Below are 12500 nucleotides of genomic sequence, written 5' to 3'. Positions count from 1 at the left end.
ACAGTAGGTCCCTCATTTTACCACATCACATCCCTGGCGTTGCCAATACTCCTCACCAGTGCAGCCATTCGCACCATTTGGCACCAAATGACATGGACATCAAGCGCAAACAGCCCCTAGCCATGAACTGTGTGTGTGTGTGTGTGTGTGTGTGTGTGTGTGTGTGTGTGTGTGTGTGTGTGTGTGTGTGTGTGTGTGTGTGTGTGTGTGTGGGTGCGTCATATGAGGGTCACTTGTGATTTGTGAGTTACGGGTTTGTGAGTGACAGACCCCTGGCTGGTGGGCACAGGGCCGCCAACAGCTTTGGCTGGGCCCTGGACAAAGTCACGTGAAGGGCCCCCTCACCCATCACATGCAATGTAATGATGACCCTAATTCTGGGCCAGCTCTCTGCCTGGGCTCCGGGACAAGTGACCCCTTTGCCCCCCCGGTCGGCATCCTTGGGTGGGCATTTTCCCCAGAGAAAGCAACCCCCTGTCCTGTCCAGCCAAGATCCCAGCATTAGGAAGGGGCATCATGTTTACTTGGATGCTGACTGGAGGGTGTGTTGGAGTGTGTGTTGGTGTGTGTGTGTTGGTGTGTGTGTTTGTGGGTGCGGGTGTGGGTGGGTTCATGTGTGTTTACCCTCTCAGCACTCGGTTTAAGTCTTAAGTTTTAAGACAAATACGAGCTGTTGACATGATGGGTATTACTGTAAGCACAGTGGGGCTCCTCCCTTATGTGAATGGGTTATCACGCACAAGGACATTGTCAAACGAGTGGCTGAAGAGCTGAAATACAAACATCTTGTAGCTTGTGTTGTTAAAGGATGTTGCTAAGTATGTGGGTGTTAGCAGACAACAGGTGGAATGATCACTCATGAGAGGACCTCATCAAGAAACCCATGACAGGTGTCTATGACAGACAAGACTTTTTTTGTAAAATCGATGAACAATTTACCCCAGGGCTGGGCAATTATTTTGGCCTGAGGGCCACATTGGGTGTAGAATATGGATTGCAGGGCCAGATGTGGCAGGCAACATGCCTTTGCCAGTAATGAGAAATACTTTAATGTACACTGACGTAATTTGGTGGCTATTTTAATTCTGCACATTGCAATATTTAGATGTGACCTTGATTAATCTCACACCTGCGACACCCTTTGCTTTTTAAAGAATTTTAAGTGTGAGTAAGATACTTTGGATTTAAAAGGCTCTGTGGGCCAGATGAAATGGCTCAACGGGCCGCATGTGGCCCCCGGGCCTGAGTTTGCCCACTCCTGATTTACCCTATTTAGTCAAATAGAGTATTACACAGGCCTACTAGTATTAATGTGACAGCACAAGTACACTGTATGTTGGCGAACACTTATCACACTATAACACTTATCTTGACGCCGCCGTCACATGCATGACATGACAGTGTCAACAGTGTCATGACACAGTCATGGAGGAGTCATAAACATGATGTCAATGTCGTAAACGTTTAATGGTCATGAAAAGTTGACATTTTTTTCTTTACCGTAACCATATGTCGCTTAAAGGAGCACAAGGTAGGATGACGTTGTTTGCGCGGTGCTCGTGGCATGCCTATCTCAAAATCTAAACCGTAATGAAAAAATGAGGTTCAAATAAACTTGCTGTGCGAATGTTTTTCATCACGGAATGCCAGCAGTTGACAGAAATCTAAATACGGTATGTAAAGCGATTTTTTTGTATGAAAAGTGTTCTGTCAAAAAGTTGCATTCAGGGTGTTCTGACAGCGGACCGTGGAAGTGGTCGCGAGGGTCATCGTTCACTTACTAATGATTAAAATAACCATCGGCTGACTCGGGACAGTGATTAATTAAACTTTTAATCCTACCTGGAGCCCCTTTAATGGCAACAGTCAAACAATGTTCGACATTGACACAATGTTTATGACACGTACATGACTGCGTTACGACTGCTGTGTCATACGTATGACGCCAGCGTCAAGTAGTGTGTTACCAAATTACATGGATAGAGATGTGTATATCCTTGAAAGAAGCAAGTGGACAAGCACTGGCATGCAGTACTCTACTTGCCCTGAAAATAACTTCACTGTGTGCCATCCGCATCATCTTCTGTCTCATCAGACCAGGAAGAGGAAGTGACCTTCGACCCCGAGGTTCCCCATGGCATTTTGTCTTTCGCCGAATTGACTAGAGTCAAGCCACGCCACGTCTGTTTGTACACGGCCCAGGGTTTTTAGGGGTTGCTTTGGGGTAGAAGTCAATGTTTTGTGATACAGTCGACCTCTCTCAACCTCGTGGACAAACACAACCCCTCAAATGTCATTTGCTCTTTTCCAAATGGCAGAGTGGTTTATGAAGCGAACGAAAGGCAAGGAGTTCACTTAGATAACCTAGTGTCTCTATCCATGAGGTCATACTGTATGTCTGTGATGATGACCATTCTTTCAGGTGATGGCAGTGAAAAGGCTGCAACCTTTTTCAATTTGTGGTGAAATGTCTTCAGGCTCCAAAGTCAGTTCTGTTTTTTCCATAAAACTTATCTGCTTTGTCAAATCACAACCTCTCTCTCTGGAGCTGGAAGCTCTTTGATCCAATCACATGGAATGAGGCTGAAATGTGTTTGATGAAGAAGTTCTCACTCTTTTTTTTTGTCCGGGCCATTTTGCTGACATATTTTTCATGACGTCAAAGCATCTTGCCCAGCAGCTGATTCCTACTGCTTTCGGGGTTTTACTCCCCAGAATCAGAAGGGTCAACAACAGCCTGCCGTTATACACACGCAACCAAACAAGTTTGATGAAGATATTCACACTCAAGTTTGTTTCATCCAGGCCATAGTGCTGACATATTTTCATGACGTCAAAGGCTGGAGACATGCTTCCTGCAGGGATACATGTGCGTGTGCACTCTTCGTGCGTGTGCACTCTTCGTGCATGAACAAGTTGGCATATGAATTTTATGTCAATTTTGCGTGTGGTAGAGCGCCAGTCACAGACGTGTGCATGCAGTGCAATATTGACAAAAGCGTCCAGGGCGATCTTCCAAACTTCCACATGGAGTTTGCGGTACAGTCAAACGATGGTGGAAAATGTACCGTCGGTTGCACGCAGTTGCATGCAAAGTTTTAGGCACAGAGCAATACTTGCACGTCCACGTCAAAGTATTGGCCCAACAGCTGGACAACTTTTAGCCGTTTACCTCCCAGAATCAGAGAAGAACAAAAAATATCCTGTCACGACTTTATGATAGGGAGACAGCAGTTATACACGTAGCCACACTTATGCTCATACCCAGCGATGGAGCCCTAAGACTTAAGACTAAGGCATCACTGCACGGAGAGGCTAATTAAAATTGGACGAAGAGGAGTGTGAAGAATTACGCAATAATACATAAATATTTTTTAAATGCTCACTGCAATTTGTCTTCATTAGATTAGATTCAGGTTCAACTTCATACCCAGCTTCCCTCCCGATTAGAGGCGAGAAAAGGAGTTGTTGTGTCAGTTAATGTCTTTGAGCAGTGACACACACTGGCTTGGCGCTCTGTCTTATGCCTCACACTTTCTTTTTCTGACTCCGCAGAAACATTTTTGGAAGGCTGCTATTTGAGAAAGTGGCTGTTGCTGTTCTGTACTCTGCCTTCATGTCACACTACAGCGAGTAGCTTGTTGTGATCCTTCTAGGGGACACACACCCTTCCACATAGCAGCACATAGTTTCCTACATGTGGTGTGATGTATGCTTTTAGTGGGATCGGGTCGTAACTTTGGCAAACCCTACAGCCAGCCTTTTACATCCTGTAAGAGGGGTTTGGAATTTGCTCTCAGCTGTGATGCTGATGTACATACTGTATGTTTGCATGCACACACATACATATGTATGCAACCATACACGTCACACGCATGCACACACACATACTCGTGTGCACACACACACAAACACACACAACAGCTAAACTCTGCGCTAAATAGAAGAAGACAGGCCTATTGTGCACACCCTCACATGTTTTATGCACTCTATACTTGTTTCGAATACAAAACACTCTCAGAGCACAGAGTAGAATGGGGGCCAGCATATTGTTTCATTGTTTGTTACAATATTTCTGCAATGTCATAGAATCTCTAACACACTGTAACTTGGGAATTGTTGATTGTCTTAACATCAAATGTACAATGTACGTAGGCTGTCAGGTTAATCAACGGTTGATCATTAGTGAGTAGACAGAACTGACATTTCTGTTAGTTCCTGACTGCTCATTTAACTGCAGTGGAGAAGCCACATCTTTTTGAGCAGTTTCATGTTTTGTTTTTTCATGTCATCTGTCATCCAATGTAATTATATACTCTCATCCTGGTAAACTACAGACCTGACAGCCATTTTCACACAGTTCTAAAATGATACCATGCAACTGAAATCAGTCCTTGGATTATTTGTTTGTGCATGTGTAGAGAGGCAAACCACATAACACGGTTGACAGACAGTAGTGTCAGCCCCCTGTATGCTCGTTATTGTGCTAAAGGGGCACAATGTAGGATGACGTCGTTTGCGTAGTGCCCGTGGCATGCCTGTCTCAAAATCTACACAGTCACGAAAAAATGCTGTTTAAATAAACTCACTGTGAGAATGTTTTTCATCACGGAATGCCAGCAGTTGATACAAATCTGAATACGGTAGGTAAAGCGATTTTTCGTATGAGAAGTGTTTCCCACAACACTCGACCGAGTTTCTCTGTCAAGGGTTACATTTGGGTTTTTCTGACAGCGGACCATGGAAGTGGCCGTGCGAGTCATCGTTCACTTACAAATGACTCAAATAAGCATCGGATGATTCGGGACAGTGGTAAATTAAACTTTTAATCCTACCAAGAGCACCTTTAAAAGATAGCAAGAAAGATACTTGTTTCAATTTTGGGAAGGAGTTACCTCCTTAGTGTGCAGTCTCTATGTGTTGACTGTACGTACTCAACTGAAACAATCAAGCGATTCATAGATGCAGTAGGACGCGGTGGAACCATGCAAGCCAACCGCCCGTGGCCCCACTGGAGCTCAGAGAGGCCCATTCACATCCATCCCTGTGGCTCCCACCTACAGCGGCCAATCACAGAAGAGATCAGCAGATTCAAGCAGGAAGTCCTGACGAGAGCCCCATGGATGTGTGAAAACGCCTGCAACTCGAGAGAGATCTGTAGGAGTCTTTTGATGCACAGACGGGTTGTTTGGACGTGGGAAAAATCAGCTTGTCCTTGTCTTGATGCCTTTTTACATCAAGCCGGCCTGTCACTCAAGTGCTGCCATGGCGACCTCTGCAACAGCAGCAGCAGCAGCAGTTGGCCCATTGAGGCCTGTTAGAGTTGACAAGTGTCTCGTCACATACTGTGTGTATTCTGTTCCAACATTCCGTCTTATCTGATTGGTCGGGCAGAAGGAGGCTCGCACCCTTTGGCGGGAGACCACCTCACAGAGTGCGGAAAGAAACTCGCAATCAAAAAAATAGGTCACTGTGCATACCAGGGCTGGTGTTTTCTTTTTTTTGGTTCCACACATCCAAAGCGCAAAGCCTTCTAATTTAGCAAGGGCCCTGCGTGTTTCCCCTCTGGCATGGTGTCTCCACAAACAACAGGCGGTCCTTCACACTCCAGGGGCCTGCAGGCAAGACCGCTAAATAGGCAGCATCTTCCATCTTTAACCACACATTCTGCCTCAAACTCTCACCACTGAGTATACATTACGTGTGTGTATATGTACTGTATGTATGTGTACATTCTGTATGTTGTGTATGTGTGTGTACATGCTCCCTAATCCCACCCACAGTAGATACAAGTCTCTGTTAGGCCTATGGAGGCCCTTCCCTCTTTCCCCCTTTAGCCGCAGAGAGCGCTAGTAAACTGCAGCTCGTGATTGGCGGGTGTGTCTTTGAGCATGCTCCTGGCCAGCCCTATAACAGAGCAATTAAGAACAGTTCAAAGCCATTTCAAAGTCTGTCTTTACTGGAGGGTAAATCTGGATCATGTAGGCTATGCAGGCAGGGTCACAACATCGCAACATCACAACATAACCAGAGGTTCAGAGCGAGTTCAGAGGTGCGGGGTCTGACTTGAGAGTTGTGTTCAAGACAAAACATGTTGGTTGACAGCAGTGACTGTGTACATTCCATTGACACAGCACTGTTCAATTGATTTGAAGGATTTTGACCGAAAAGCGAATTTCCTGGTTGAAATTTACAGTCATTCTTCGAGAGTGATGGTGGATCCTGATGGAACCAGGGAGTCAGGATTTGACTGCTTAACCCATTTTAGCCTAAGGCACCTGCAAAAAACACCTGTTGAATGCCTGCGACCTTTTTGAGAAAAGGTGCCCTCTGCCTATTAAAACCTAAATATCTCCGAAGCACATAAAAACATGAAATAAGGTGCTTTTAAAATCTAGGATCCACATATTGTATTAGAATGTGTTCATTCAGCTCTAACATACCCACAATTTAATTTTATTTTTTTTAAACTAACATCTCTAGAGCCTGAATGCAGCCTATATTTCGCTCCAGGCGGCAAAGGTCAAACAGCGTATATGCAGCATCAGGTTAAAATGGGTTAACTGATTTACATGCATTTTACCTCCTAGTCCCTCAACTTATCTTTTACAATTTATGTTTAAATGCCAGTTGCCTGCCCATGACTTGATGTAGCTAAGCAATTCTGTAAAAAAAAGAAGGAAAAAAGATGTTCTGAAAGCTCAACATTGTTTTACAAGTCTCACAAGACAAGACAAGGGCAGGCAAAGCAGCTAGGCTTGTCAGTGCTCTCCAAACACTTGCCAGACCCATTGTTACATAGCCTGGGAACTCCCATACTGCCTTTAGTTCTACACAAGCCAAGCATTCCGACCTTAACAGATTCTCTGCCCAATCAGAGAGCAGGGCAGTGTGTCATAATAGCCAAGTATTCCGGCCCCATACAGAATTTACAATAGGCAACTCCCCAGACCTAATCTCACTTGTGATTAGGTCTGGTGTTAACCAGGCAAATTGTTACATATAGTGGGAAAACAATGTTAATTTCAGCGCCTGGCAGAGAACACAAATGCCCCAGTGTGAACGAACCTTAAAGTCTGATTTATGACTTTGCTTCAGGCCTTCGTATTGCCTGCACAGCAGCATGCGGTCTCCACTACTGTCGCCTGACGTGCACCTCCGTGAAATCGTAATTACATATTCAGGCAAAGGGCAATGGGCGAGGGCGGTGATTGGTTGCGTTCATGGCGTCACATACTCCCCTGTGTATTTTTGATGCAGACACAACAATGCCAAACAGTGAGAAGTCACATACAAGTCTTATTCAAAGCTGTATAGAAGGCTAAGGGCCTCCGCACACCAACTCCAACAAAGTGCAGAGCACTGCTCCGCAAAAGTTCGATTCCATTGTTTTCAATAGAACCCTGCACACTGGCGCCGATGTCCACGGACATCGACTAGCGAGATGAGTTCTATTTTGTCTGAGCCGCCCGTTGACTGTCCATTCTCTGCTGTGGTGAAATTGTGTGCGGGGGTCGGAATTGTGTCGGAAGTGAAAGTGCTCCACAGTGCTGTCGGAATCGATGTGCGGCGGCCCTTACACACCACCACATAGAATGCTTACATGTACATGTCATCACAGCAGGACGCTTACATGCATCCATACACCGGCCACTCTTCCATGGATTCCATGGTGACCTATGGACCAAAATCGTCCCGCCTCATCTCCATTTTTAAAGTGACCTTGGGGTTACATACAGTTGTGCTCATATGTTTACATACCCCAGCAGAATAAACGCTTTCTCGGTTATTTCTCACAAAATATGAAGGATTACACAAAACCTTTTTTTTCACTCATGGCTAGTGACTGGCAATATTCTGTGTTTACTCTTTCAAAAGCATGATCACAACCCAAACTACCCAAATGACCCTGTTCAAAAGTTTACATACCCTAGTTTCTGATGCTGAATATGGCCCTGATTAACATCAGGGACCGCTCTAAATTGTTTGTGGTAGTTGTGGATAAGGCTCTTAATGTTCTCAGATGACAAAACAGCACATTCTTCCTGGTTGTTTCCTATAATATATTTGGGTGTCTTGCTGGAACCTCACATTTGAGGTTTCCCCTGAGTGGCTCAATGATGTTGAGATCAGGAGAGTGAGATGGTCGCTCAAAAACCTTCATTTTATTCTTTCTGAAGCTAATGACGGGTTGATTTGGCTTTCTGTGTCGAAATATTGTCATGTTGGCACCGTTGGAATTTCAATTCAGAAATGCAATATGAGGAGTTTGGTTGGAATCAAGCCAATGGGCAAGGGAATCATTGCATTGCAATGATCATTGCAAGGGAAATTGTTCAGGAGGCATAGGACAACCAAAAAATAACTTCAGGTGAAATATAGGACAACATGAAAAAATGTTTTAAACTGTACAGGAAAGAGGCACTTGAGGAAAGATGGGCTGTTGGGGGTTGCCAGGAGAAAGCCATTACCACAAAAATGCAAACATGTTATTTTGCATATGATACACCAAATAGCACAGTGAGAAGCATCAAAATGCCTGTGACAAAGTCATTTGGAAAAATGAGATCAATATGGAACTTTTTTAGGCCACTATTAACAGTACCATTTGGAGAACAGTCAATGGAGCCTATGATGAAAGTTACACCATACCCTTCTGTGAAACATGGTCATGGACCACTGATTTCATGGGGACATTTGAGTTACAAATGCATTATACTTTTGATCCATACTCGCAGAATGATGAATACATTGCCCTGTGAAAAATACTGGAGGAAACTTGACACACATCAGCCTTGAAACTGCACATGGTCCATTGTTTGGACATGCCAACATGACAATATTTCAACACAGAAAGCCAAATCAACCCGTCACTAGCTTCAGAAAGAATAAAATGAAGTTTTTGAGCGACCGTCTCACTCTCCTGATCTCAACATCATTGAGCCATTCAGGGGAAACCTCAAATGTGAGGTTCCAGCAAGACACCCAAAAATATTATAGGAAACAACCATTCTGCCAGGAAGAATGTGCTGTTTTGTCATCTGAGAACATTAAGAGCCTTATCCACAACTACCGCAAACAATTTAGAGCGGTCCCTGATGTTAAACAGGGCCATATTCAGCATTAGAAACTAGGGTATGTAAACTTTTGAACAGGGTCATTTGGGTAGTTTGGGTTGTGATCATGCTTTTGAAAGAGTAAACACAGAATATTGCTAATAAATATCTTAAGCTAGTCACTAGCAATGAGTGAAATAAAAGGTTTTGTGTAATCCTTCATATTTTGTGAGAAATCGCGAAGAAAGCGTTTATTCTGCTGGGGTATGTAAACATATGAGCACAACTGTAAAAGGTGCTACATAAGATTCGGGGCTCTCCAAATTGTGGGAACTCAATGCACAGTTGACTTGGCTGTAATGCAAGGATGTGGGTGAGCAAGCTTTTGAGGTTAAATCACAATACGTTATCTGAATGAGGGATATGATTGATTGTGCTAAAGTTCCGCCCATAGTCATTTTGAGATATAGAGCTGAGAAGCGGGCTTGCACCACAGCTTGGATGGAGTAGAATATCGAAATAACTGTGGTCACGACATCTGGGCTACTGACCCAATGGATGATGGGGGAGTTACATCATTTGGGGGCTTATGTATGTCTTTATTTAGGAAGAACAGTCGAAGGCCCTGACGTGGCTTAACGGTAGGGCACTAGGTTATTACACCAGCGACCCGGGTTCGATTCCAGCCTAGGTCATTTGCCAATCCTTCCCTGTTTCTCTCTCCCACTGATTTCCTGTCCTCCACTGACCTGTCAAAAAAGGCAGGTGATTGTGTGGGTGCGTACATGTTATTGTCATTGTCTGATTTATATTAGTCTGCACATTGGAGGCTGGTCAAACGCAATTTCAATCTTCTGTGTTAAGCATGTTACATAGCTTTTTGACAATTAAGTACTACTGACTTTGACTTGACTTGTTGTGCAGGGCCAGATGGAGAGCACCACTGGGCCAAGCACTACCCCTTCTGCGGAGGCACGTTCCAGTCACCCATCGACTTCCAGACGCCTCTGCTGAGATACGAGCCCAGCCTGCCACCGGTGCAGCTCATCAACTACAACCTCTCCATGCACGAGCAGCTCACCCTCAGCAACAACGGGCACTCTGGTAAGTTGGCCATAGTAGTGAAAGCCCACCTGGGAAACTCCCATTGGCATTGTGACACAGCACTCCACAGCACACGCTGCACACAACAAAACTGTATACAGTATATGCCTCACCTGTCCTGTGTAAGAGTGCAGCCTCAAATGACACTCTGGGAGCAGTACGGTACCATGATCAGGGTAGCTCAGTCATGGAGGAGGCTGGGGGAGAGCACTGGTTAATTACTGGCCCCACCGACCTGTCAGGTCGGAAATCGAACCTGCAACCTTTGGGCTACAAGTCTGATGCCCTAACCGCTTACCCATGACTCCCCATCATCATTCATGCCCCAGTGTCACATCAGTAGCACTCTGGTTAGCTGTCCATAATACGTCATATCTCTATATCATCATTATCAACATCGACATCATCATCGTATATGCTTTGGCAACCTCTACCAACATTAGCCCCACTGTTCTTGTCACAATAGGAGCAGTATGGTAAATAACATAGTATACATAGTCTTCCTTTTCAAATCAGTTATATAACAATGGATTCATTTTTGCACTGTGTATGACACATCTACATCTACTATATCATCATCAGCAGCAGCAACAGGAGTAGCATCAGCATCACACATGCTTTGGCAGCCTCTACCGACATTAACCCTGTTCCGGTCACATTAGTAGCAGTAAGGTTAGTATGGTATGGGACATACAACAATTTGTCACCCGATGAGCAGACGATACGTCTTCTGATTGACTGAGCCAGTGTCCTTCATTCCCCGAGAGCAGGACACCTATGATGTCATGCGGGCGTGCGGGCGTCTAAGTTGCTTCTTTTCTAACTTTCTGGCGAAGTGCCGTTACTAATTCTAAACTGCAGGTTGCTATGGCCAAGACCCCGTCGTTAAAACTCCCATTGGCATTGTGACACAGCGCTCCACAGCAGACACTGCACACAACAAAACTGTATACAGTATATGCCTCACCTGTCCTGTGTAAGAGCGCAGCCTCAAGTGACACTCCGGGCGCAGTACGGTACCATGGTCAGGGTAGCTCAGTCATGGAGGAGGCTGGGGGAGAGCACTGGTTAATTACCCGACCTGTCAGGTTGGGAATCGAACCTGCAACCTTTGGGCTACAAGTCTGATGCCCTAACCGCTTACCCATGACTTCCCATCACCATTCACGCCCCAGTGTCACATCAGTAGCACTATGGTTAGCTGGCCATAGTACGACAACACTCTACATCATCATTATCAACATCTACATCGTCATCGTATATGCTTTGGCAACCTCTACCAACATTAGCCCCACTGTTCTTGTCACAATAGCTAAATAAGATAGTATACATAATCTTCATTTTCAAATCAGTTGTATAATCTATATCATCAGCAGCAGCAACAACAGCAGCATCACACATGCTTTGGCAGCCTCTACCGACAATAACCCTGTTCCTGTCACATTAGTAGCAGTAAGGTTGGTATGGTATGGGACATACTACAATAAACATAGTCTTCATTTTCAAATTTTACATAGCAATGGAATAATTTGTTTACTCTCGTAATCCATAGTAAGACATGTACATCATCATCAGCATACATGCTTTGACAATCGTGTATCGGGTTTGACTTGCCAGGACTCAAACCCAGATCTTTTGGGGTTACAAACTAGGGCTTTGGCCTATACACTAAAGAGCCAGGCCGGTTGGCATGACAGCCAGAGGGCACCTGTGTGTGTTTGTGTATGTGTGAGATAGAAAGAGAGAGGGAGAGGGAGAAGTTATTTTTAGTTTTCTTCAAACTGACACATCATCCTGCGGTTTCTCATTTTAATCCCTGTATTTCTTGAAGACGTATTGCAGTAGTTGCCTTCAGAGAATCTACTGTATGTCTCACTTTTAAACATGACAGGAAATCTCTGCAGCCACACAGAGAGCGACTGAGACTTACTCTTTGATGGTTTGTCTCATCCCCACGGCAGACAATAAAACCGCTCCGAGATCCGCTAAGGTTCTTTGAGCACGACATTACCAACCGACAGACTATTTCAGGTTCGCCCTGTAATTCTGGAGTTCATGATCCAAGGTCTGATGCGCAATCCCTTTGAAATCCTCCTTTTTGAACCGTAAGATATACTGTATAGATTATCACAATCATAACCATGGCATTAAAAAGAATTCCCATAAGAGGAAAAAAGACATTGTACATTTTTGATGAATTCCAAATTAAAGGCCAATCTAGAGTTTGAGGGTGACAGAGTAGTGCCCCTCTCCTAAAAACCGCAATCGTTTAAACTGGGCCCCGTCATATCTCTTAATTCCCGGGTCAACATGAAGAAAATGACAGGAGGATCTTTCTTC

General features: G+C 44.6%; 1 protein-coding gene across 1 annotated transcript in view; it reads left to right on the top strand.

The window, feature by feature from the left end:
* Nucleotides 1-12500, top strand: part of ca12 (carbonic anhydrase XII) — a 33447-nt gene that overhangs the window by 5815 nt on the left and 15132 nt on the right. The window contains exon 3 of the mRNA XM_063196174.1: nucleotides 9981-10160. Within this exon, the coding sequence (XP_063052244.1) occupies nucleotides 9981-10160 (180 nt within the window). The remainder of the gene's footprint in view (nucleotides 1-9980; nucleotides 10161-12500) is intronic.

This window comes from Engraulis encrasicolus, chromosome 4 (genome assembly GCF_034702125.1).
Source record: "Engraulis encrasicolus isolate BLACKSEA-1 chromosome 4, IST_EnEncr_1.0, whole genome shotgun sequence".
NCBI lineage: Eukaryota > Metazoa > Chordata > Actinopteri > Clupeiformes > Engraulidae > Engraulis > Engraulis encrasicolus.
The sequence above is the reverse complement of the archived record's forward strand: the minus strand, read 5'-3'. Positions and strand labels throughout refer to the sequence as shown.